This window comes from Camarhynchus parvulus, chromosome 17 (assembly GCF_901933205.1).
Source record: "Camarhynchus parvulus chromosome 17, STF_HiC, whole genome shotgun sequence".
NCBI lineage: Eukaryota > Metazoa > Chordata > Aves > Passeriformes > Thraupidae > Camarhynchus > Camarhynchus parvulus.
The window spans coordinates 1,355,383-1,377,188 of NC_044587.1; the positions used below are offsets into that span (position 1 = coordinate 1,355,383).

A 21,806-nucleotide genomic window follows, 5' to 3' on the forward strand; every position below is an offset into this window, starting at 1 on the left:
CCTCGGGTGCCAGGTCCCCTTCTGCACGTCCCCCTGCCCTCAGGCACTGCTCACAGCCTGCTCTGCATGGGGAGCTCTCTGAGCTATATTTGCCATTGGGGAGCTCTTTGTAACTCATCCAGCTCCTTAGGAAATTGTGTCCAAAACAAAGAATTAGAAATGTGGTGATTTGCAATGTGATTTTTGGTTGTGTGGCAGGCCTCAGCCGTACCGGGCGCTGAAGGAGTCGGACAGTGCCGATGGGGAGGACGTGGGCAGCCCGGAAAGAGCCAGAGAGCCGCTGCCCCCGAGCCCTCTGCTCTCCAGCAAGGCCTCAGAAGTCAACCTCCTGGAGGACATCTTCCCCAGCTTGGAAGTAGAAGCCCAGCCCCAGCCCCTGAGCCAGGCCAAGAGCCTGGAGGACCTGCGGACACCCAAGGAGGAGGCAGAGCAGCGCTGCTCCTTTGAATACCAGGTCGGGGGCTTCCTGTGCCCTGGGGGTGGCACAGAGCTCATTCTGAGGATCTTTTTTATATTATTGGGTAGATCCTAATAATAATTATCATTGTCATCATCATCATCTGTTTTCCAGGGATTTGCTTATGTGTTTCAAAATTAATTTCTGAATTAAGAAATGGCTTAAAGGGGACTCAGTGATAAGTAAGTGTTTCCTCTGAAGCCTTTGCTTCTAAAGGAGAGGATATTTGCCTTGTTTCTCAGAATCTGTTTGTCCAGTGGCCATCACACAGAGTTATCGTTGAAGTTGATGGTCGGCAGTGAGAATGAATAGTTGGTAATTTTCAGGTCCCCTCCAAACTTTTTTTCTTTTAATCTGTCTATTTTGGTCTCAACATCATTTGAACAATCCCCCTCTGAAGAAACGGGATTGTTTGTGAAGGAACATTGCTCAGAAAGTGTTAAACTAAAGCAGACTCCAAGATCTTCATCTGACATTAGAGAAGCAAATGTCATTTCTACTTTATAATAATATTAATTTTAGTGTTACATTCAGATAATTCATTCGTCAACTTATTCTATGCAGCAGTTAAGGCTTCTCAGCTTCTGTGCCTTGGACACAGGTTGTGTGCTCCTTACTGGGCTGTGACAGATGCACAACATGGCCCAGCTGAACAACCCCGTGGCAGCAGAGCTGGAATTGGAGCTGCAGAGTCCTGGCTGTCCTTCCTGGCCACACGCTGTTGTTCCTCTGCACTGATCAGCCTGGGGACTGATCCTCTTCCCTCACAGCAGCCTGAATTCACTTCCTGCTCTGTCGTGTGAGGACATCAGAGTTAATGTTTGTTCTGTTCTCTTGCAGAGAATGGATCTTGGTGTGTCTGAGAGGAGCAGGATTGTGCCAAGCATGAAGCTGTCCCACCCTTACAACAAGCTGTGGAGTATGGGCCATGATGATATGGCTATTCCCACCAAATATTCCCAAAGCTCACCTGAAAGACCCTTGGCTGCCCTGGGTAACATGCCCCCCATCACCAGGAGACCCCAGAGCAGAGACAGTGGTCTGGCTCCTGCAGAAAAGGATGAATCCAATCCTGCCATTCAAGGGAACATCACCATTCCTAGGCCCCAGGGAAGAAAGACTCCAGAACTGGGGATTGTGCCACCACCACCAGCACCCAGGGCTTCCAAGCACCAGGCTCCAGCCGGGTCAGCGGAAATCCTCACCCCTCAGGGGCGCAGCCACTTGGTTCCAGATCTTATCCCAGAGCCCTTTGGGGCCGTGTCCCTAAAGCCCGAGGTGCAGCAGTCTGTGAGTTGCTCGTCCCGCCCATCGCAGCTGCTGTGCGGCTCTGCCGGCAGCGCTGGGATGCTGCAGCCTGAGCGGGTGAAGGCAGAGGGCGCCGGCAACGAGAGCGAGCTCCTGCTGAGCCTGCTGGACCCGCTGAGAACCACGGCCTGGCCAGGCAGGGCCCCGCAGGGCTCGGCTCCCGCGCCCGCCTTCGGGGCCCTGCCCAGTGACTTTGTACCTCCTGCAGCTGCAGCGTTTGCCCAGCCCCTGGGCTATCCTGCCCCAGCTCCACCACCTTTTCTACAGCCCTCCCCCAATCCGTTCACCCAGACACTGCCAGGAGCCCTTCCAGTGTCCCTGGTCAGAGCCCCGAGGGGCTCCTTTACCCCCTCCTTAGGTCACGCGTACAGCTCCAGCTTCATAACCCCCACTGCCGCCTTCTACCCAGCACAGAGACCTCAGCCCCCCATGGCCACGCTCTCCATGCCAAACCTGTTCAGCCAGGCTCCAGCTGTGCCAGCAGCTGGCTCCTTGCTCCTGCAGAGCCACAGCCCTTCTCCCACCAGCTCCCTCCAGCCAGCGTGTCTGGGTGCTCCCTCCAAACCCCGAACGTTACAGGTGGCCCAGCCCAGCACAAAGGTAGATCCCAAACAAACCCTGGCCAGTTCACTTCTGGCCAGTGAATCCCCTCTGGTCCCTGCCAGGCCAGCCAAGGGCTTGGAGTCAGTGTTACTGTCCTCAAAATCTGAGGAGACAAAAGATCCATTTGAAGATCTGTTAAAAAAGACCAAGCAGGACGTGTCACCCACACCAGGTAAGGTGGAGCAGCTCAGAAAGCGATGGGAAACCTTTGAGTGATGCACCCCATGGCCTTGGTGTCCTTTTGGAAGTGACAGAGGGATTTTTTGGTTTTTTTGAGCCAGCATAAAACCAAGCATTTCTTTTAAGGAAGGCTGAGCCAGGACTGCTGCAGGACCATCGCTGAGCTGCAACTCAACACGAGCGCTTTTTGCCCACAGGTCAGAGTCCCCCAGTCCCAGTCCCTGCTCTCACTCCCTGCCACTGAACCCTGGGATCCCTGCACTGACCAAAGCCTGAGGGTTGGGTTGGGTTGGGATTTCCACACACAGCTTTTCAGGCAGCACTACTGATGCACAAGTTATTTCCTCCCTGTATTTTCAGTCCTTGGTACACCTGGAGCTTGACACAGCCCACTCTGCTGGGGTTCATTCCTGCCTCTGGGAATGGGCGTCAGTTTTTCTGGCATTACACAAAGATAAAACATTTTGTTCCCACATGCAAAGTGCAGCAAACCAGCCCACAAGTCACTGAACTGCTCCCTTGGTTTCTGTCTGTGCTCGTTGAACCCCAGCCACTCCTGGAGCTGTGCTGTCAGATGGACTTTGGTTGCACTTTTGACTCCCCCCCCACCCCGAACACCAACAGCCAGGGCAGAGTTGTCACAGGCCTGGAAACCACAGCACAGAGCAGCTGCTCAGGGATTGGTCCTGCATCTCTGTTGGGAAACTGGAAACACCAGCAATTGTTTTCATTTTTTTGACTTTGTTTTTGTTAAATACATCAGAAAATAGAGGCCATAAAGAGTATCCTAGTTCTTATATATGTGTATCTTAATATTATCTATCAATATTATAAATTGCAGTATATGAATGGAATGTAACAGTATCTTACTTGATTATTACAAAGAAGAGAAAAAGTGGGGGGTATTGAGGTTCCCAGCTCCTGAGTGCAGGGGAAGGCCGGTGTGCTGGGGGCTGAGGGCAGGGTGTGTCCAGGAGGGGGGATCTGGGCTCTGGGGCCCGTGGGGCCTCGGGCTGGCCCCTCGAGGCACCGAGCGCAGGCGACGCTCTGCTGGGTGTTCTGAGCCCCTCTCTGGGTTCTCCAGACATTTCACACAGGCTCAGCATCCCCAGGAAAGGTGCTGTCTCTGACCATTTCTGTTTCACTTCAGTGGTGCTTTTTTGGTTTGTTTTGTATCTGGGCACACTCTGGTGTAAAACCTGTCACTCTCACAGAGGGAATCACATCACCATTGAGCCTTTGATAAAGGAAATCATCTTGGGCACATGGGGAGATTCTTGTAAAGCTTTATCTGATTTCCAATGTATCTATTTTATTCATGTTATCTTGGAAGTTTTCTTACTCTGGGGAATGGGAATGGCTGTCTCTGTGTTCGAGTCTGGGCTGTACAAAAGAAAAATAATATCTGAAATGCTGCCGGTTTTGGGAAGACCACAGTATTCCAGGAATATTCTGTTTCTGTACAGTGCTGTTCCTCTGACAAGCCATTCACTTGGATTTGTATTTTCTTTTTGTGTTGACAGACAGATGGGTTTAGTATTGAATAGTAAAATATTTAAAGTCTAAGAGTTCCATTTTATTTGGATAAAGGATAGAGTTCAGAGTAAGAATGTTATATATAACTCCTTTGCCATGAGCTGGATGATAAAACTTTCTGGATTATGGTGGATGTGAAGGGGCACTGGACAATCCTGCCTGTGCAAGCAGGGCTCCACAGGCCCCGTTTAAACTCAGTAATATCACACACTGATCACACACTGATCACACACTGAGGAGCCCAGCACAGATGCCTTAAACCTCTCAGGAAATTCTGTCCCACTGCAGTTCATTTCCATCTCTGGTTACTTTGCTCATATTATGGATCATTTGCTAAGTCAATTTTGGGGCACTGAAGAGTATTAACACCCATTTATTCACCCTCCACTTTATTTAGCACCTCTGAGATCCAGGAGGACAAGGGGTTTGTGACTTCCCTCATTTCTGGAGCAGGGTTTGCAAGTGGGAGACTTTTTTAGGGGTTTCTTGTAACATAGGAATTGAACTATCCCTAGGACAGCATTTAGGGATTTTTTGTCTTATTTAAACTCAGGAATGCCTAACGTGATTCATTCCTGATAGTGCCAGGTATAAAGAGTTTGCTTATCTGAACCAGTTCTGGTTCAGCCCTAGAAGGAATTTGGACGTTTTTATTAATCCAGTATAAAAAGTGTTCCTTGGTCTTACTCATCAATGACTTTATACTTGACTTTTTCATGTTCCTGTACTTGCCCTGTGTTTGGTAGCACTTTGCTTATTTACAGCTGCTTCCTGCCATAAGAAATAAGTTTATTTTAAAAACAAACAAACAGACAAGACAAACCTCTTCGAAGTTTGTGGTGCATCTGCTGCTGCACAAGAGGTGAAACCATTTCTGTATCTTGTTCACTCTGGGTGGAGGCTTCACAGTCCCTTTTTCCCCCATTCCTTTATTATTCCCCTTTATTGCCCCTAAAGTCAGGGATTAATGGTAAACTGCAGCTCAGTGAGGTGAGCAGAGAGCCGAGGTTTCCCCAGCTCCCTCCCTTGGTGTTCAGCAGCTCTGTCCTGCTGCTGGGCAAAGCTCTGCACCCTGGCCTGTGCTCAGGGCTCTGGGCTGTGACAAATCATCACAAAATGAATCCTTTAACCGTGAAGAACCATCAGAGTTTGCAGCTGTGCAGGGGGTGTGGCACAGACCACGATCAGCCATCCAGACAGAAAGGTGTTCTTTGGGGAAAAACCAGTCACAAGTCAACAACCAGGTCTGGTTTTAACCAAATTTTATTGTAAATTTCTTTTGAAGGACATTCTAATTATTTACAAATTATACAATTTACAATTAAAAAACAAATCAGGATCATAATCATTAACTACAGCAAATCCAGTTTTGTGAAAAAATATATTCAAAAATTAAATATCAAAAGGAAGTTAAGTTCATTATTGAAAAAAACAAAACCACCTTCCATAAATTATTTTGCAGAAATGCTCAAGACACTGACAGAGTATTTGAACACCTTTGCTAATACTGGCTTTGGGTGCTTGGGGTGCAGCCCTGAGGAGCTGCTGTGGGCACGGCCGGACCTGCCGGGGCTCCAGGGGTTTGTGCCTTGCAGGGAGTGGCAGGGGCTGGGGGAGCTCTGGGACACAGCCTGGAGGAACTGGGGCTCTTCTCCATCCTGCTGCTGCCTCGTTTCTGTACAAACACCAGATGTGGAGTGGAGCAAAAAAGCAGAAGCAGGACCTGCCCTGGGGTGCTGGGGCAGAGGTGGCAGAGACCCCAGACCCCCCGAGCCCCCCTGAGGTTATTGCAGGCCTTTGCCTGGCAGCACAGGGGCCCCAGGGCTGTGCCCACCCCTGCTCCCCTTCCCTCAGCCCAGGGAGGAGTTCCCCACTGTCCTGGCACAGCTGTGTGCCCTGGAGCCTCCTGTGCACAAAGGCGCAGGAACACCCCCCTCACCTGTTCCCAAAGTGTGCTGGAGCTCCCGAAAGAGCAGCTGGAGAATGCCCAGAGCAAAGCAGTGACAGAACAGAGCCAGCAGAGTCACTGCTGATGAACACAGGAAAGCAGCCACAGGCTCCCACCTGCAGCCAGGGCATCTCTGTCACTGCCAGACACAGCTGGGATCTCACCTTTGACTCCTCTCCACTACTAGAGGGAAGGTGATCTTACTGACAAAATATTGTCTGTCTCCCACTCCTGGTTTTTTCTGTTTTCTAAAATTTTCATTTTTCTGTCAGCAGCTGCCTGTTGCAGAGACCTGTTCTTACACAGACACACCTGCTCTTAAACAAACACATGTGAGCAGTACTTCCATGCCCCTCCCTTTGCTTGGAATTACAGAAACATTTACAGCTACAGTAGAAAAAAAAATCCAAAAGCAGACCAGAATAAACAGCATTTTCTTGTGGCAATAAGCTTCAGCAGGCAGGTTCCCACCCTGATTTTTAATAGTATTTTGGACATTAAAAAGCAGACACTGTTCTAAAATATTCCTTATTGATAGTTGTTGTGATTATCCTGAAACACTAATGACTTTAGGCCTTACCTGGCCTGCTGTGCTGCATTTCCTTCCACAGCCTCTGCCACATTATGCTAAAGAAGAAACAGCACATTCAACAGCTAAAACAGTAACACAGGAGAAGCCACAAAATCAAACCCCTGTTAGTGCAGTGGAAAGCAGATGCTGTGTCACTTACACCAACCCTTGTTTGGGTTAAAAAGATTGGCTAACTAAGTTCCACTCTCCTGTACCAGCAAGCCCAAACCTGTCAGTCCAGAGAGGTCACCTCCAGAACTCTTTCTTTCTTCCCTCCTCACCCCAGCAGGTACCACCTGCTGCTCTCGCAAGGGTCAGTTCCATGGTCCAAGCTGCTCGGGAGTGGTGGAGCCGGATCCAACAACATGAAAATGTCCTCCTTTCACAAAGGTTAAACTGTAACTGGCACCTCAGGATCAGAAAGGCACTTCACATATCCCTGTGGTTTGGTCTGGTCTCAGAGAAAGCTCCAGCAGCCATGTCCAGCACCGCCCAGTGGGACTTGCTGCTGTGCCAAGTCCTGGCCCAGCTGGAAGGGCAGCAGCAGCTCTAGGGAGGATTTCCCAGCCCTCACTCACCTGGCTTAGCTTTGCAGAGGAGTCACAGGCATGTGCCTTTTTGAAAAAACCTTATTATTCACATTATTTCTGAATGCAGTGGTTTCATTCCCGTTCACTGGACCTGCCTCAGGGAGGTTTTTCTGCAGCCTGCAGGAGCAGGGGCCCAGCCGGCTCTGGCTGTGCCACAGCCCCATCTTCTGTCTGGTTCCATGTCCCCACTGTGCCACAGGCACTGCTCCCTCTCCCGGCCCTCAGCAGTGGGGTTTTTGCTCCCCAGCACTGCCCTTCACAGCCAGAGCAGTTTGCTAGGAATGCTTTGTGGGCTGAGCTGCAGCGAGCAGCCCGTGGGGCAGTGCCAGCAGGCAGTGCCAGCGGGCAGTGCCCGAGGCCGTGCAGAGCTGTCCCCCCAGCGTGACCCCAGCTCAGATCAGCCGCTCGGTCGGGGGCATCTTGATCACGTTCCACATTTCCACTCGGGCCCCGTCCTTCTCCTGCCGGCTCGGGCTGTAGGTTCCCTGAGTCGCTCTCCTCCTCTTCATGGCAATCGCCGTGGCTACAGCCAGTGCGAGGAGCAGGGCAGCCCCCGCAGCCCCGACCGCTCCCACCACGGAGGAGTGGCTGAGGTGCGCCCACACTCGCTGCTGTGGTAGAACAGGGAGTTACTCAGAGCTTCCACCAGGACGCAGCTGCACTTCGCACCCCTCAGCCCCCAGTGCCTCCCTCAGCTGCGCTGTGCTGAGAGCGGTGCCGGGCAGGAGCTCCCCCTTCCCCTGTCCCACGGAGCCCAGGGAATGCACAGGAGGCTGGTGACCTTTCCTGCTCCCCTCTCCCCTCCATGCACACCCAAAGTCCAGCATCTGGCAGCTCCAGCACTAGCCCAAACCCCCGGAGTCCTGCCTGTCCCCTTCCCTGCACGGTACCCATGGGAATGTCTAACAGCACCAGGGCATGCAGCACTGATTTATATACAAGGATTTTGATCATTCCTGACAATTCCCTGTAACACAGGGCTGTCACAGGGAGGTCACAGCTGCTGTTGCTGTTGAAGACTCTGAAAACCTCACACACCTGAACTGAGAGAGTTTGAATGTTTTTCACAAACCAGAGCAGAATACACAAACCAGCCCCGACCTTCCCAGCTCCTGAGTGGGACTTGGGGAGCTGAACCTGCACAGGTGCCTCGGGTCACCCTGCCTTGGAAAGCAGATTTAATGTGCCTCTCCTGCCTGGGAGGGGACAGGAGCCAGAGCCACTTCAGCTCCTGCTGAGATGAGCGATGGACAGCCCGGGGCAGGGCAGAGGGAGGGCAGAGGCTCCCTTGGAGCCGCTGCTGTGCAGCAGTGCCAGCCCAGCCAGCCACAATGTCCGTTCTTGGTGAGCGGCCTTAGGGGAACGGGGAGGGGGTGGATCTGCTGCTGCCAGGGCTGGAAGAGCTCCAGGTGCAGGCAGACCTTGCAGGTGCAGGTCCTGGGCACGGCAGGGCCTAGATTAGGCGCTCTTCGGGTGGCACCTTTAGGACACTGTCCATCTCCAGCCGAGCTCCTGCCACCTCCTGCTGGCTCGGGCTGTAGGTCCCCTCGGACTGGCGCCTCTTCCTTGCCGTGAGAACCATGAATATGAGAGCAATACTGAGGAGCAGCACAGAGCCACAGGCTACAGGGACAGCTACTTCAATTAGTGGGGAGGGGAAGAGAGCACCTGGAGTCCCTTTCTGTAAAAGAAATTAATGGAGAAACAATGAAACCCCAGCGGTTACAATAACTGCAATAACTGACCAAAATGGTCGGATTAGAGAGAAAAAGGTTTTCAGAAAAGCAAAAAACCAGCACTTTTTCACAGCAAGACAGCCCCTTAAGATGTAAATGCCAGTTTACTCAGCATCTACAGTGGGAGTCTTTAAAGGTGCCTTCTTATCAATATCAGACTAAAACACACAGGTGGCACTGCCAAAGTTGTGACCAGTGTTGCAAAACAAGAACAAAAAAACACACAACAAAAAAAAAACAAAAAACCAAACCAACAAACAAACAAAAATCCCCCAAAAACTTTAAAGTTAATGCAGAGTAATGTGAATTTTCAGTAACCCCAAAAAAATTCTCCAAGCAGGGGAATTATACTAAAAAAAAGTTCAATGATGCCTTAGTGCCTGTAATGGCAAAGCAGAGAATTGATTAAGCTGTTAAACTGTGAAACAGAACTGCAGAACTTGCAGCAGGAAGGGGAAGATGTTGAAGAGGTCAGGACATGGATGGGAGATGAAGATGATAAGAAGCCCAAGTACCAAGGAGAGAAACGAGAATTCCCGAGATTCTGGTGGAATCAAGGATGGCATGGAAGACAACATAACTAAAACAACTGTGGAATTTTTGTCATGAAACAAAGTTTTAAAATTACAGTAAGCTTAAAAATAAGATATTGCTATCAATGGTATCAGCCACCTTACAGCTAAAACCAAAATAATTCAAACTGGATTATTTAGTTTTTTGATGCCATTCAGTCTGTGCTCATGTCACAGAGCAAAAAGGAACATTCCCAGGGGATCTGGAAGCCCTTCTGCCCTTTTCAAATGCCTGAAGTGCAGGGGGATTCCCCAAGCCTGTCCCAAGCTGAGTGCTGTGCAGGGTTAGTTCCAGACCATGCGGGTTAGTCCTGCACCACGAGGGGCCAGCAGGGGCCCCCGGAGCTGCTGCTGTGGGAGCAGAGAGCAAAGGGAGCTCAGCTGAGCTCCAGCTGTCCCTGGTGGCAACGAGCACCATCCCCAGCCCCTCCCTGCCCCACCACTGGGGGAGGGAGGGAAAGGAAAGAGTGAAGAAAAACAAGGGGAGGGTGATGAAAATGAATACAAGGAATCCACAGAAATGTCCTGGGACAGAGGAGATAGAGATGCCTGAAGGAGTCTGTGCATGCAAACTGGAAATGTCAGGGTGACCTTGGCACGTGCATTAGAGCCCTGGGTAACAGCAACAGCAGCAACCCCCCCCGGCACAGAGCCCTTTCCATGCAGGATGGGTTAGTACATTCCCAGGTTACCCAAAAAGCTGCCTGTCCATGCAAGAGCTTCACAGAGAAAGCAGGGATGGGGATCCCACCTCCCCCCAGGAAGGATCGCAGCCCCACCCCGAACACTTGGATTATGCACACAGGAGGGCTCAGCTGGGCCAGGGCAGCAGCAACTCAGGGACAGGACTCAGCTTTTCACACAGACTGAACCACTCTTGGCCTGCCTTTATCCACCTTCCCTTCTCCAAACATCCATTTCTGCTCAGATGATCTTTGGAGACAGAAGGTGTTTAGTAACTCTTATCCAAGATAAAACACCAAATGAAATTCCACTCTCCAGGAACCTGGGTCAACTGCAGGAGTTGGATTTCTGTCCAAAGAGTTGTGAAATCTATGGAGATGTGCAGAGACAGCCCCAAAAGCCATATGGCAGCACATCCAGATACTGAGGAGCATTTACTGTAATTATTTATGTGCTGGAGACCAATAAGCAGCAGCACTGCAGAGAAAAAAGCCCACTGAGGATTGCCCAGCTGTGCTTTAGGCAGGGTGGAGCAGAGCACAGGGACGGGCAGTGCTTACGTTGATGTCGCAGCGCTCGCCGGTGAAGCTGGCGCTGCACACGCACTCGTATCTGTTCTCCGAGTCCTGGCACGTGCCCCCGTTCTGGCACGGGTTCGGGTCACACTCGTTTATGTTGATTTGACAGCTGGAAGAGAAGAATGTATTAGAATTGTCATATATATTCCTGTGCCATAGAACACAAGATCATCCTGTCTAAAAAAGCCTCTTTTGTTTGAAAAGCATCCATTGCAGCTTCTCCAGGTGCTTTCTCTGGAGTCAACCAACTTGAAATTCTCCCCTGTTCACACCAACCCTCCTGTTGTGGTTTCTATGGGACTGAGGCCAGCACAGGTCTCCAGCACAGCCCAGTGTGCTTGAAAAACCTTGGAAGCAGTTCTCACTGCAAAATCTGGTGTTGGCAGCTGGATGGACTGAAGCTTCCCCCAAGCAACAGCTCGTGTTCCCATTAGGAGCAGGTGTTTGACTGGCACACGGACATGGAGGAGGGTAAAGCAGCACTTACTTCCTTCCAGTGAAGCCAGGCCTGCAGGAGCAGTTGGCTCCCCAGCTCTCGGTGATGCATCTGCCACCGTTCAAGCAGGTGAAGTTCTTGCCACACTGCTGAGGGGGGAACGGCCACCTGGGGAGAGCAAGGGACAGCCTTAAAGCACTCTGGTTCTGGGGAAGGGCAGAGTGTTCTGGGGCTCAGGGGGAATGGGGTCATAAACACAGTGCTTGGTATTTCTAGGAAGGAGTTTGACATAAGTGAAAAAGGGAATAGTCTCAGAAATCATCTATAACATCAGAATATTCCTTGGATCATGCCCTGGGAACAGACAGGAGCTCTATCAGTACTCAGACAGGCCTGTTCTTGCTAATGAAAATATAGGCAGGGACAGGACACTGCTGGAACAGTACAGCCAGGCTCCAGGAAGGATAATGCCAGTACCAGGTAACTGTCCCAGCATGCAGCAGGAACAACAGGAAAATCATCCTGGATAGATCAGATAACTGAAATGCAGCCATGTCAGTATTTAACTTCGTGTTCCATTTGAACTGGCACAAGATGTTTTGTTTTAAATCAGCATAGGAATATGGCAGAGGAGAATCAAGTCACAGAGAAGATGGACATCTTGGGGAGTGCTAGAGGGAAATGACAACAGGCCAGAGTATGTGCCCTTCAACCAGCTCTGAAAGGTAGCACAGGGAAAAACCACATCAAAAGGAAGGATCCTTATCCTGTACGAGGCTGAACCCCTGTCAGTGAGGGTTTGGACCTGGACAGCACCTTCCAAGTCACAGCAGAATTTAGGTTCTTTACCTACGAGATGCTTGCAATGAAAAATTTTCCCAAAGTGTCCCAAAGTAAAATTCCAGTTTATCTGGAGGCTCCCCTGCCCCCTGTATCAAAGCAGCCCCAGCACTTACTCGCAGCGAGGTCCGGAGTACTGCGGGGGGCACCTGCAGGAGTACCCGTAAATGCCGTCCACGCAGGTGGCTCCGTTCAGGCACTGGTGCCTCACGCAGTCGTCCACGTTGATGTCGCACCTCTTCCCGATGAAGCCGCGGAAGCACTCGCACTGGAAATCTGCCACGGCATCCACGCAGTCCCCGTGGACGCAGGGGCTGGGCTGGCAGTCATCGATGTTGGCCTCGCAGCGCGGCCCCGCCCAGCCCGCGCTGCAGCCACAGCGGAAGGCGTCGAACAGGTCCTGGCAGGTGCCGCCGTTGAGGCAGGGGCTGGAGGCACACACGTCGGCCCCGGAGCAGCCCAGCCGGACGCTGCCCGGGCCGGCCTGCAGGAACTGCTCGGCCTGCGGGTACGGCTGCTGGGGCGGGAAGGGCAGGAAGATCCCCCCGATCTGCACCCGGCCCAGGCAGCCGGTGAAATTCTCGGCCAGAACGACCGAGGCATTGTTCTTGAGGAAGTCGAGGTTGCCGGCGCTTCCCTGCAGGGTCACGTTCACCGAGCCGTCCCAGCGGAGCAGCCACCGCGAAGAGAGCGCAGCCGGCTCCTCCATGGACACGGAGACGCTGTGCCAGGCCCCGTCTGTGACGGGCTGCGGGCTCACAAAGCTCACACCCTCGATGCTGTTCCCACTCCTGATGTCAACAAGCAGGGAGGAATTCTTAATGGCTACCTGGAGGGAATCCACCTCTTCCACAGCCCAAAGCAAAACAGCATCTTCATCTCTGGTTCTGAAGTCCACGTGGAGGCTGCTCAGAGTTCTGGTCACTGATGTGTTGGTGGTAAATTCGATGGCAGCATAACTATTGAATGTTGCATTAGCCAGACCTATAAATAAAGGGGAAGAGCACGAGGGATTTCAAAGACAGTTGGTGTCCTGTTTGAGCCAGACCAATGGCACACCCCTGGCAGGTTCTCTCCCTAAGAACCCCTAAGCTTAGTGTGAGCAGGATTACAGGCGAGCTGCTGGCAGCCTTAAAGCTCTTCCTGTTTACAACTGCACCTCCTGTAGTAACATCCAGCTCTTAGGCAGCAATTTTTACTCCTCAGCTGTGCTCTGTCACTCACAGGGCAAGCCCACAGAGCCCATGCTGCCTGGGCCCATGTACCTGGGCACCACTCTGTGTCCTCCCTGCAGCATGTGTTTGTATTGTTTTCAACAGCACAAACTGGGAACATTGATTATAGACAGGGAATGGGGGGGATTCTACACAAGCAGGAGAACAGAACTTACACACATATCCGGCCACAACGTCTGTGCAGGTGGTGCCTTTAGGACATGGGTCACTTTCACACCAGACTTTCTCTTCACAAAATTTCCCAGTGAAATTTGCTGGACAGCTGCAATGGAAATCATTCCAAGTGACAATGCATCTGCCACCATTCTGACATGGCTCAGACTGAAAAACAAAACAGGGAAATTTAGGGGCAGAGTAATTCATCTCGAGGTCTAAGAGACTTTGGTAGAATTGTGAAGATGAGCACAAGCAGCATTTGAATCAAGAGACGAGGGAAATGGAACAATGACTCAAGAGCACTGAGGGAAGCACAAGGGTCTCTGTACAAGAAACTCCTGAGGCCCTGCTCCCTGCTGTGCACAGCACTGACCAACAGGAACTCCAGCAATTTGGCAAAGAACAAGGCACAAAAGCACAGATGAGGAATGGATGAAACAAACTGTGATGCTCCCAAGAGGCTCCCAAAGTTCTGTCCCCAGAAGGACACCTCTAACACCACAGCTGTGACAACACTTCAGAGCACCAGAAGCAAGAAGGGCAAGATTGGGGGGTATGGCCTCCCCATCAGCAGGGGTGGCACAAAAGAGAGCCAGGCTCTGATCCAAGGGCACATGGAGACAGCTCCTTCAGCCTCTGTTGTTGAAATAGCAGATTCCTGGGGAAGAGGTTGATGTGCAACTGGAACGGGATGAAGGGAGGGGCTGGCAAGATTGCAGGTTAGGGAGGGGAGTCTGGAACCCATGTGGGCTCAGCAAAGTGGAGATGGGCAGCACAAAAGCCACTGCCCAAGTTCTAAAAGCACAAAAACTACAGAGGAGCTTGAGAAAACTCAGTGTTTAAATCATATGTAGCATATTGAGTGAGGTGGGAGCACAGAGAACCATGTGTTCTTCAATACATCAGAAACCTCCTCTTTCTGGCATCAGCAACAGTCAGACTTCTGTGTAATAACAGAACTACAGTGAACCCCTGCACACACAGAGACAAACAGGACACAGCACATACCTGGCAGGTGTCATCAGAGATGCAGCCATTCACAAGGTTTCCAGTTTGAGTCCTATTCAGTTCCTGTGGCACACTGTCATTCTCCACCTGCAAAAACTCTATCTGGTGGCTGTTGAGTTGGATGTCCTGCAAACAGCCCTTGAAATAGCCCCCCCACAGCTCAGCACTGTTGGGGTTCGGGTGCCCCCCAATGAACACCTCAGAGCCAGCTCCCAGGGCTTGTGCTGGCAGCTGCCCCAGCTCCACCACCGTGTCTGACTGCAGAGCACCAACAGAGCCTCCCTGGAAGGACAGAGCTATCAAATGTCTTCTCCCATCAACCACATTCCCTGGAAAGGTCACAGTGTCCATAGGGGACGTCTCTATGCTCAGCTGGCCATCCCTCAGGTACAGGGTGAGGCAGGGGCCTGTCCCATTGCAGGCCTGCAGTAACAAACCATCGGGCTTCCGGCTCCGCAGGAAAAACGAGAGGTTGAAGTCTGCCCCAAGGCTGTCAGAAAGGGTGAAAGAGGCAAAGCTGGTGGAATTCTCTAGGCCAAATGTTGCTGCTGGGCGCTCTGGAAGAGAAAAGAAACAAACTTCAGCTCAGAGATAAAGGGAATACAGCTGGCATGGGGATGCAGCTCCTTAGGAATGGGGCAAAGGTCTCTTCTCAATGTTTTCCACATGTGCCAGGGTAATGATGCTCCTCCCCACAGGTGTGTGACACTAAGAAGTAGGTGAATGTGTCCTTGCTTCCTCTGGAGGACACAAATTCAAGTATCCAAGTAGCATGAGAGTGAAATACAGGTCTAGCAGAGCCCTTGCCAATCCAGCAGATTTACTCAAGGACTTTCGAGATACAGAGTTGCTTTTAAAATTTGTAAATTTGGCAACAGCAGTACATGTCTTATTTAGGGCTCAGAAGAATTGAAAAAAACCGCGATACTAATACAAGCCTTACAGGAACAAAAAATGCAAATAGATAAGATTTAAACTCAAAATTGTCAAAGAGCTTCCTTCAACAAAGCAATATATTCCTATTTGTCCTCAACTCAGAAGCTCAAGATCAACTTTTCACAGTAAAACAACTTCCCTGCTCCCCTGCATTCACAGAGATCTGTTAAAAGGTGATGTCAGAGCCTCTGGCTCTACCAGGAATACCTGCACCACAAAACTGACAGCCATTCCTGCAGGAGCAAACAACAGGAAAAGGATCAATGAGAATTTTATTCACAGAGGCTTTTGCTTTATTTTTACCCCTGGTCAAATAGAAAGTCCTGTTTCCAGAGCTAACATCCAAGCTCCTCCAGTACCTGTGGAGCTGGCAGGTGTCAATCCCATGGCACTTACCATAGGAGCAAGCTGGGCCTCCATAGGGCCTGGCACAGTCGCACCTGAAGGTGGCCCAAAGGTCCACACAGATCCCTCCGTGGAAGCAGGGCTGGGAGAGGCACCACTCGGTGCGGTCACAGCCCGGCCTCGCCAGGGACGACTCCCCCAGTGCCAGATCCGCAGGCAGCACAGCCTCAGCGTCCACCTGCAGGTCCTCCAGACAGCCCACAAAGCCTTGCTGGCTCCGTGTGTTGTTGGCCATTGGATCCTCAGCACCTCCAATATACAGATTCAGGAAGGCTTGTGGGATCACAGCAGTGCCCGGTGGGACAGGAGAGCTCTGCAGGCAGACCCCGGCCTCACAAGAGCTGTGCCAGAGCTTCAGCTGCACCGTGCTGTGCACAACAACTTCCACTTTGTGCCACTGGCCATCGTCCACTCTGAGCCCCTTCAGGAGCAGCGGGTACCCAACATCCTCCCTCTTCAGCTCTGCATGCAGGACACCATCCAAGAGCTCCAGGAACAAGTACTCAGCTTCACGGCCTCGGTAAAAAAGGACAGCGCTGGGCAAAGTGGTTCGGAAGCGGAGGGACACGCTGGCCCCTCCCATGCCCCTCCTGCTCTCACTGTCCTCGGGCAGCTCAATGAGGAGATACCCTCTGGAAGCAAAGGAAAACGTTGTTGGTGTGGAGCACGTGGTATCGTAGAAACCAGGCTGGCACTGGCACAGGTGGCCGTGGCTCTCAGCTTGGTAGGTTGGGATGCACAAGGCCTCGTTCTGGCAGTCGTGAGTCTGGCACCCAGTGAGCTGGACAGAGCAGTTCTTCCCTCCCCACGTAATGCCATCCTGGCCAGGGGCACAGTGGCAGGAATAGTCAGCAATGCCATCCTCACAGACAGCTCCATTCTTGCAGGGACCCTCCTCACACTCATTGATGTTAACAGCACATTCCACACCTGTGAAAGAGATTTAGAGATGGGATCTCACCTGGGACTGGGACACCCTCCCAGAGCCTGCCAGGCACAGCCCTCCCCCGTTCTCTCCAGGGAGCAGCTGCCAGCAAGGAGCCCCACACTCACTCACAGGCTCCTGATCATGATGCAAGACCAAGAAAACCAAACTTTTGTGTCCTCCCAGGTGCTATTTAAAGAGCTTTGGCCTGTCAGCCCAAATCTCCCCACCAACTGCTGTCCTGGCCCAAGCTCAACATGCAGAAGCTATGGAAGGACCAAAACAGCACAGACAAGGAATTTATGTTTTTTTCTTAGTAGATTTGGTATGTTGAAAGGCCAGGTAGGTCTATAGATCTGACTGGAGCATGTTCCAGGCACCAGTGTTGCAGACAGCAGTAAAACGGGAAGTTACTGGAAAGCCTCAGTTAAAAAAATCCAATTCCAAGATGACCCACCAGTTGTAAAACTCACAAAACCCAATTCATTACCAAACAGCAAACACAACATGCTCCACAGGCACTCTGCCATGCTGGCACTAAGCTGATTTCAGTTCTGCCCAGTCCTGCAGAAATGAACTGGGTGAGGTCCTGCACTGCCGTTCTGTCTCCTGGCAGCACATGGATCCCAATGGGGCTCAAGTAAATTACCAAATCTGGCTAATGAAAATCTGCTGTCATTTTCCTGAGCATCCCAGACTGACAGAAGAGCCCTGAACCAGTTCACTTTATCTAGCCTATAACATCGGTTTTCACTAATCTTCAGAGACAGTCCCGCAGATAAACCAAGCATGGATTATCCCAATCTAATAGCATTACACCCGATCCAGCCAGCAAGCACAACGAGGGCAGCGGGAAGAAAAAGAAGGAATTCACACACAAAGGAGGGGAATCAAAACACAAAGGACATTTGTAAAGAAAAGCCACTAGACAGAATGTGCATGTCAAAGAGATTAGAGAGCTGCCTGGAGCAGAGAGATGAGGGGAGATGGGGCACTAGGAGCATTGGAGCTGGACTTGATGTGTGATTAAAAATAAAAACTTAGCAAAGATACAGGTTCTTGAATATTTGCAGTGATGGTTTGTCCCCTGAGCTCTGCAGAGAGATGAGCAGCAGCTTCCAGCTCCAAACTGATTGTGCCAGTGTAGGGACAGAGTTCTGGGAAGCACTGAAAGAGAAATGCAAGGCTCTAGTTCTGCACTTTCCAGGTGTGCCAGAGCTGTTCTGTAAGCAACAGCATCTTCAGCACAGCCCTCTTCCTCTTACTCTTGGGCTTGCTCAGCAGAGGAACAACAGGGACAGAATTAAGATTGTAGCACAAAGCTATGAAGGAAATGTGTTGGAATAAATAGAGTATAAGGGACATCACTGTGCCTGGAGAATCCCAGTTTGGGAGAAGATGGGGTGGGTTTTCTTGGAGGGCCCTCCAAGCTGCAGGAGACAAATGTGCAGTCAGATTTAAGGGGAGAGGCTGTTGAATAAGGAAAGAGGTTTGGTACAGTCCCAAATCCTAGAGATGCTGCTGTTTCAGATTAGAGTTGCTGATATTTACCAAGACAATGAGGGGAAGATAACATTGGTTTGGATAACAAAAGGAGAGATGCCGTGAATTTTTGCATTTCTGAGAAGGCTGGGAGGCAGGAGAGGCCCATTTTCCCATTCCACATTCCCAGCCTGAGCAGGTCTCAGCTCTCTCACGCAGCAGGAACTCCTGCCTGGGCTGCTTCCTGCCCCCAGCCCCCAGTGCCTGACACCAGGTGGGATGGGAGTCCCCAGGGTGGGTGCACAGCCCCAGGCTGGGGCTGATTAAACACCAGGCTTTCCCAAGGAATGCAGCTGGTTTGATTTCTTAGATTATTTGTTTGAAATGGGTGAAAAGTAGATTGCACAAGAGTTCTAAAAATCTGGCTAATGACAATTTTTTTCCTGGAAGACTTACTAAGCAGATATCTGGAGCTACATCACTGCAGTTTCCAAAAGTACAGATCATTTCTTGGATATCTCTTATTCCAATCTTCTCCAAGACATGGACAGTTGTGTCTTTGCAGACCCACTGGGAAGTAGATATTAAGAAGTTGTTCAACACTAATTGTTTTTTCTAAGAGCAGCATAGGCATCCCTTTTCAGGTTTATAAAAAAAAAAATAAACTGGGGGACGTGACTGTTCAACAAAAACAAGTAACAAAACCAAGTTATTCTCCTTGTAAACAAGTAGTACTCTCCTCTGTTTGCTCTCAATTTCATAGCTGAAATGTTTACTTTTATTTGAGCCATCAATAGTAAAAGCAACCAATCTCATTCATTACACCATTAGGAGACTTTCAAAGGTTTAATGAGTTCCTTATCTAGTTAAAGACTAACAATAGCAAAGCAGTGGAACTTGTTATCTGAAAATCAGACAAGTGGTATCTAAAAGGCTGCTATCTGGAGTCAAGGATTTCAAACATTCCCCTAATCCAGCAGTGTCTGAGGTAACAGCCCCAAGCCACCAACCCACAGGGACAGAAATGCTCAGAAGTGGCTGAATTTTCACAGCCTCCAGTATATTCAAATACAAATCCTTCCCCACATTCAGGGTGTTACTGCTGCGGTGGGAACAGTCCTGTTTTGCAGATGCAAGTGTGATTAAATCCACACAGCTCACCACTGCCTGAATGGAAGGAATGATTTACTGGATGCTATTAATAAACAAAGATTCATTGTATACAGTGTAAGAATCATATACTTCAACAGATACATAAAATGTTAAAAGAATAAGCACAAATGAAGTGAAATATTCTAATTTAGCTGTCAGATATCAAAAAAACCTTGAAGGACAAGGTCTATTCCTTGAAACACGGGAGTTCAGCAGGGCTGCCTGGCCAGCACCGCCTTGCCCTCTCCTTAAGGCAGCTGAATTCCTAACGACCTTTCCCTGCTGCATCCTAATTAGGGATTGTATTATGATTATCAAAAGGAAAAAGGAGAGGAGGGAGAGGGGGTAGGCAGAGAATTAGCCGCCACAAACGGACCCCGACACAATTATATTTGCACAATTACTGCCATTTCCATGGCAACCCCTGCTCTGCCGCTCTCCCACCGCGCTGCCGCTCGGGGCGAGGGAGCGGGAGGAGCTGGGGAAGGCACTGACCACCGAAGGGCTTGTCCTGAGCCACAGCCACAAAACCTACTTCTCAGCAAGGCAGCTTTCAATTAATACAGGAAAAATGAAAACTGCAAAAACAGCAGTAAAAAGCAAAACTAACGTTTCCCAGAAGTAGCCAGGAGGCACCTGTGTGTCTGCAGAGCTCACCTGGAGGCGAGGGGCACAGAGCCGGTGCCTGGGAGGCTCTGACGCTGCCCCACAAGGCACAACTGCAGCACGGTGACTGTGGAGCTGCCAGCCACAGCCGTGCAACAAGGAAATTCCTCGCCTTAAAGTTTCCAAAAGAAAACTTTAGGTCTCTTCAAAATAAAAACATTCTTCCTTTCTAATCAATTCTGGTTCCTCCTGATGCCTCCAGCCAGCACTCACCACACACCCAGCCCCCTGCGCTGGGCAGGCACGCACACCAGCAGGACACGCTGCAAGCACTGTACACATCTCATTACCTGCCAGCAGAACAATTCCCCTCAGGATCACGCCAATCAGCACAGATTTCATGGCCGACTCCTTGTGGACATTGGTGACAGTAAAGGGAAAAAAATGGGGGTGAAGGGGGGGAGGGATGACAAAAAAGGCCGGGCTGGCAGGGCCGTGTGTGCAGGCGCTCGCTGGTGCCAGTCCCACGAGAAGGGATTGGAGCGGGGGAGCAGAGCCCTGCCCTGCCCAGGTCTAATCCAGCCCGGCTCTGACCCTCCCAGCTGGCCCCTGTCCGTGCTGACACCAGGAATGTGTGCTCCAGCATATTCCTGCTGCCTGCCTCCTGCAGTGCCCAGCAGCGCCCACAGCCTCAGCTCAGCAGGGCAAAGCCAGGAGACAATCTCCTGCCCTTGCTGTGCTCCAGGTGAACTGCCAAAATCCGTGAATGAGGCCAAAATGTTCTTTTCATAGGCTAAGCCAAAAAGCTGCGTTTCCACCATTGTGCAATATTTAAACCATAGGAACAAGGGGAGTTCCAAATGCAGAGTGAACCCAGGCCCTGCTGCACATTCACTAGTGAGGGAATCAGGGTCCATCAGGCAGTTTTCCTTCTCCCTGTTCCCTGTTCCAGTGATCTGTGAGCACAGACATTTCCACTCTGCTGTATTCACTAAGAAAAGTCTCAGGTTTTAATGACCATGGTCTGTTCCCCTGAAGTCAAACTGGATGGAAAGAAATTCCTTGCATTATGCTGAATGTATGGTTCAGACACAGCAGTACACAATCAAAACTCTCTCTTTCCTCATTAGCCACTTTACTAAATTAGCTGTTGCAGTCTCCTTTTTCCTCTATGGTTCTGGGGTTAGTTTTTATTTTGTTTTTTAATATAGCTACTTTCGTATTACAAAATTTCTGGAGGCAGAGTTGTATTTTTGTGTTGTAAAGACCCAGAGAATTTTCTTATTTCTGTGAAGAAATGTTATCTTGAGAGCCTTTCCCCAAACTTGGAGTCTCTGTTTGTATCAATGTCAGGTCCAAGCAAACAAAACCTCCCACATGTCACTGTCTGGAATCTCCATTAGCAGTATCACTAAGATATTTAAAAAGCGTTCCAACAACTCCCCTTGCCATTTCGCTTTTGTAATTTTACTCAATCCAAAGATGCCAGTGACTTTTACAGATACTTGAAGTGGGAGGGATATGGTGAGTGTTTGTTTGGAGTCAAAACCTCTCAGATAGCCACAGACCTGTGCACACACAGACCTATCCCAGCACAGATTTGGAACATTATCTCTGTTAGCTACTCTGACCCTTCTGTTATTGTTCAGGAGAAAACAAACAGGCAGTTGTGCACATTCAGCCACTACAGCAACAATAAAGTGTAACAACTGTGGAGACTGCAGAACATTCAATGTCTTCAAAAATATGTCTATTTTGGTTTATGCACCCACACATTTATCTCCACATACACACACAGAGTCTACCTGGACACTACTGCCTGGAAATCCATCACATCCCAATGCACCCAGCACAGATTCTGC

At 50.4% G+C, this 21,806-nt stretch overlaps 2 protein-coding genes across 9 annotated transcripts in view; one reads left to right on the top strand and one right to left on the bottom strand.

The window, feature by feature from the left end:
- Window positions 1-4,114, top strand: part of DENND1A (DENN domain containing 1A) — a 147,651-nt gene extending 143,537 nt beyond the window's left edge. For all 5 annotated transcript variants that reach the window (XM_030961780.1, XM_030961781.1, XM_030961775.1 and 2 more), the window contains 2 exons: window positions 199-454; window positions 1,298-4,114. In XM_030961780.1, coding sequence (XP_030817640.1) covers window positions 199-454; window positions 1,298-2,584 — 1,543 coding nt within the window. In that variant the 3' untranslated portion in view covers window positions 2,585-4,114. The remainder of the gene's footprint in view (window positions 1-198; window positions 455-1,297) is intronic.
- Window positions 4,115-5,329: 1,215 nt separating this feature from the next.
- CRB2 (crumbs cell polarity complex component 2) overlaps window positions 5,330-21,806 on the bottom strand; it is a 54,898-nt gene continuing 38,421 nt past the window's right edge. For 2 of the 4 annotated variants that reach the window (XM_030961190.1, XM_030961187.1), the window contains exons 7-13: window positions 15,771-16,709; window positions 14,439-14,995; window positions 13,430-13,595; window positions 12,156-13,023; window positions 11,251-11,367; window positions 10,746-10,872; window positions 7,664-8,874 (exon numbers count right to left, since the gene is read on the bottom strand). In XM_030961190.1, the coding sequence (XP_030817050.1) occupies window positions 8,647-8,874; window positions 10,746-10,872; window positions 11,251-11,367; window positions 12,156-13,023; window positions 13,430-13,595; window positions 14,439-14,995; window positions 15,771-16,709 (3,002 nt within the window). In that variant the 3' untranslated portion in view covers window positions 7,664-8,646. Of the gene's footprint in view, window positions 8,875-10,745; window positions 10,873-11,250; window positions 11,368-12,155; window positions 13,024-13,429; window positions 13,596-14,438; window positions 14,996-15,770; window positions 16,710-21,806 lie in introns of all 4 variants that reach the window. The other 2 variants (XM_030961189.1, XM_030961188.1) reach the window with 2 other exon arrangements.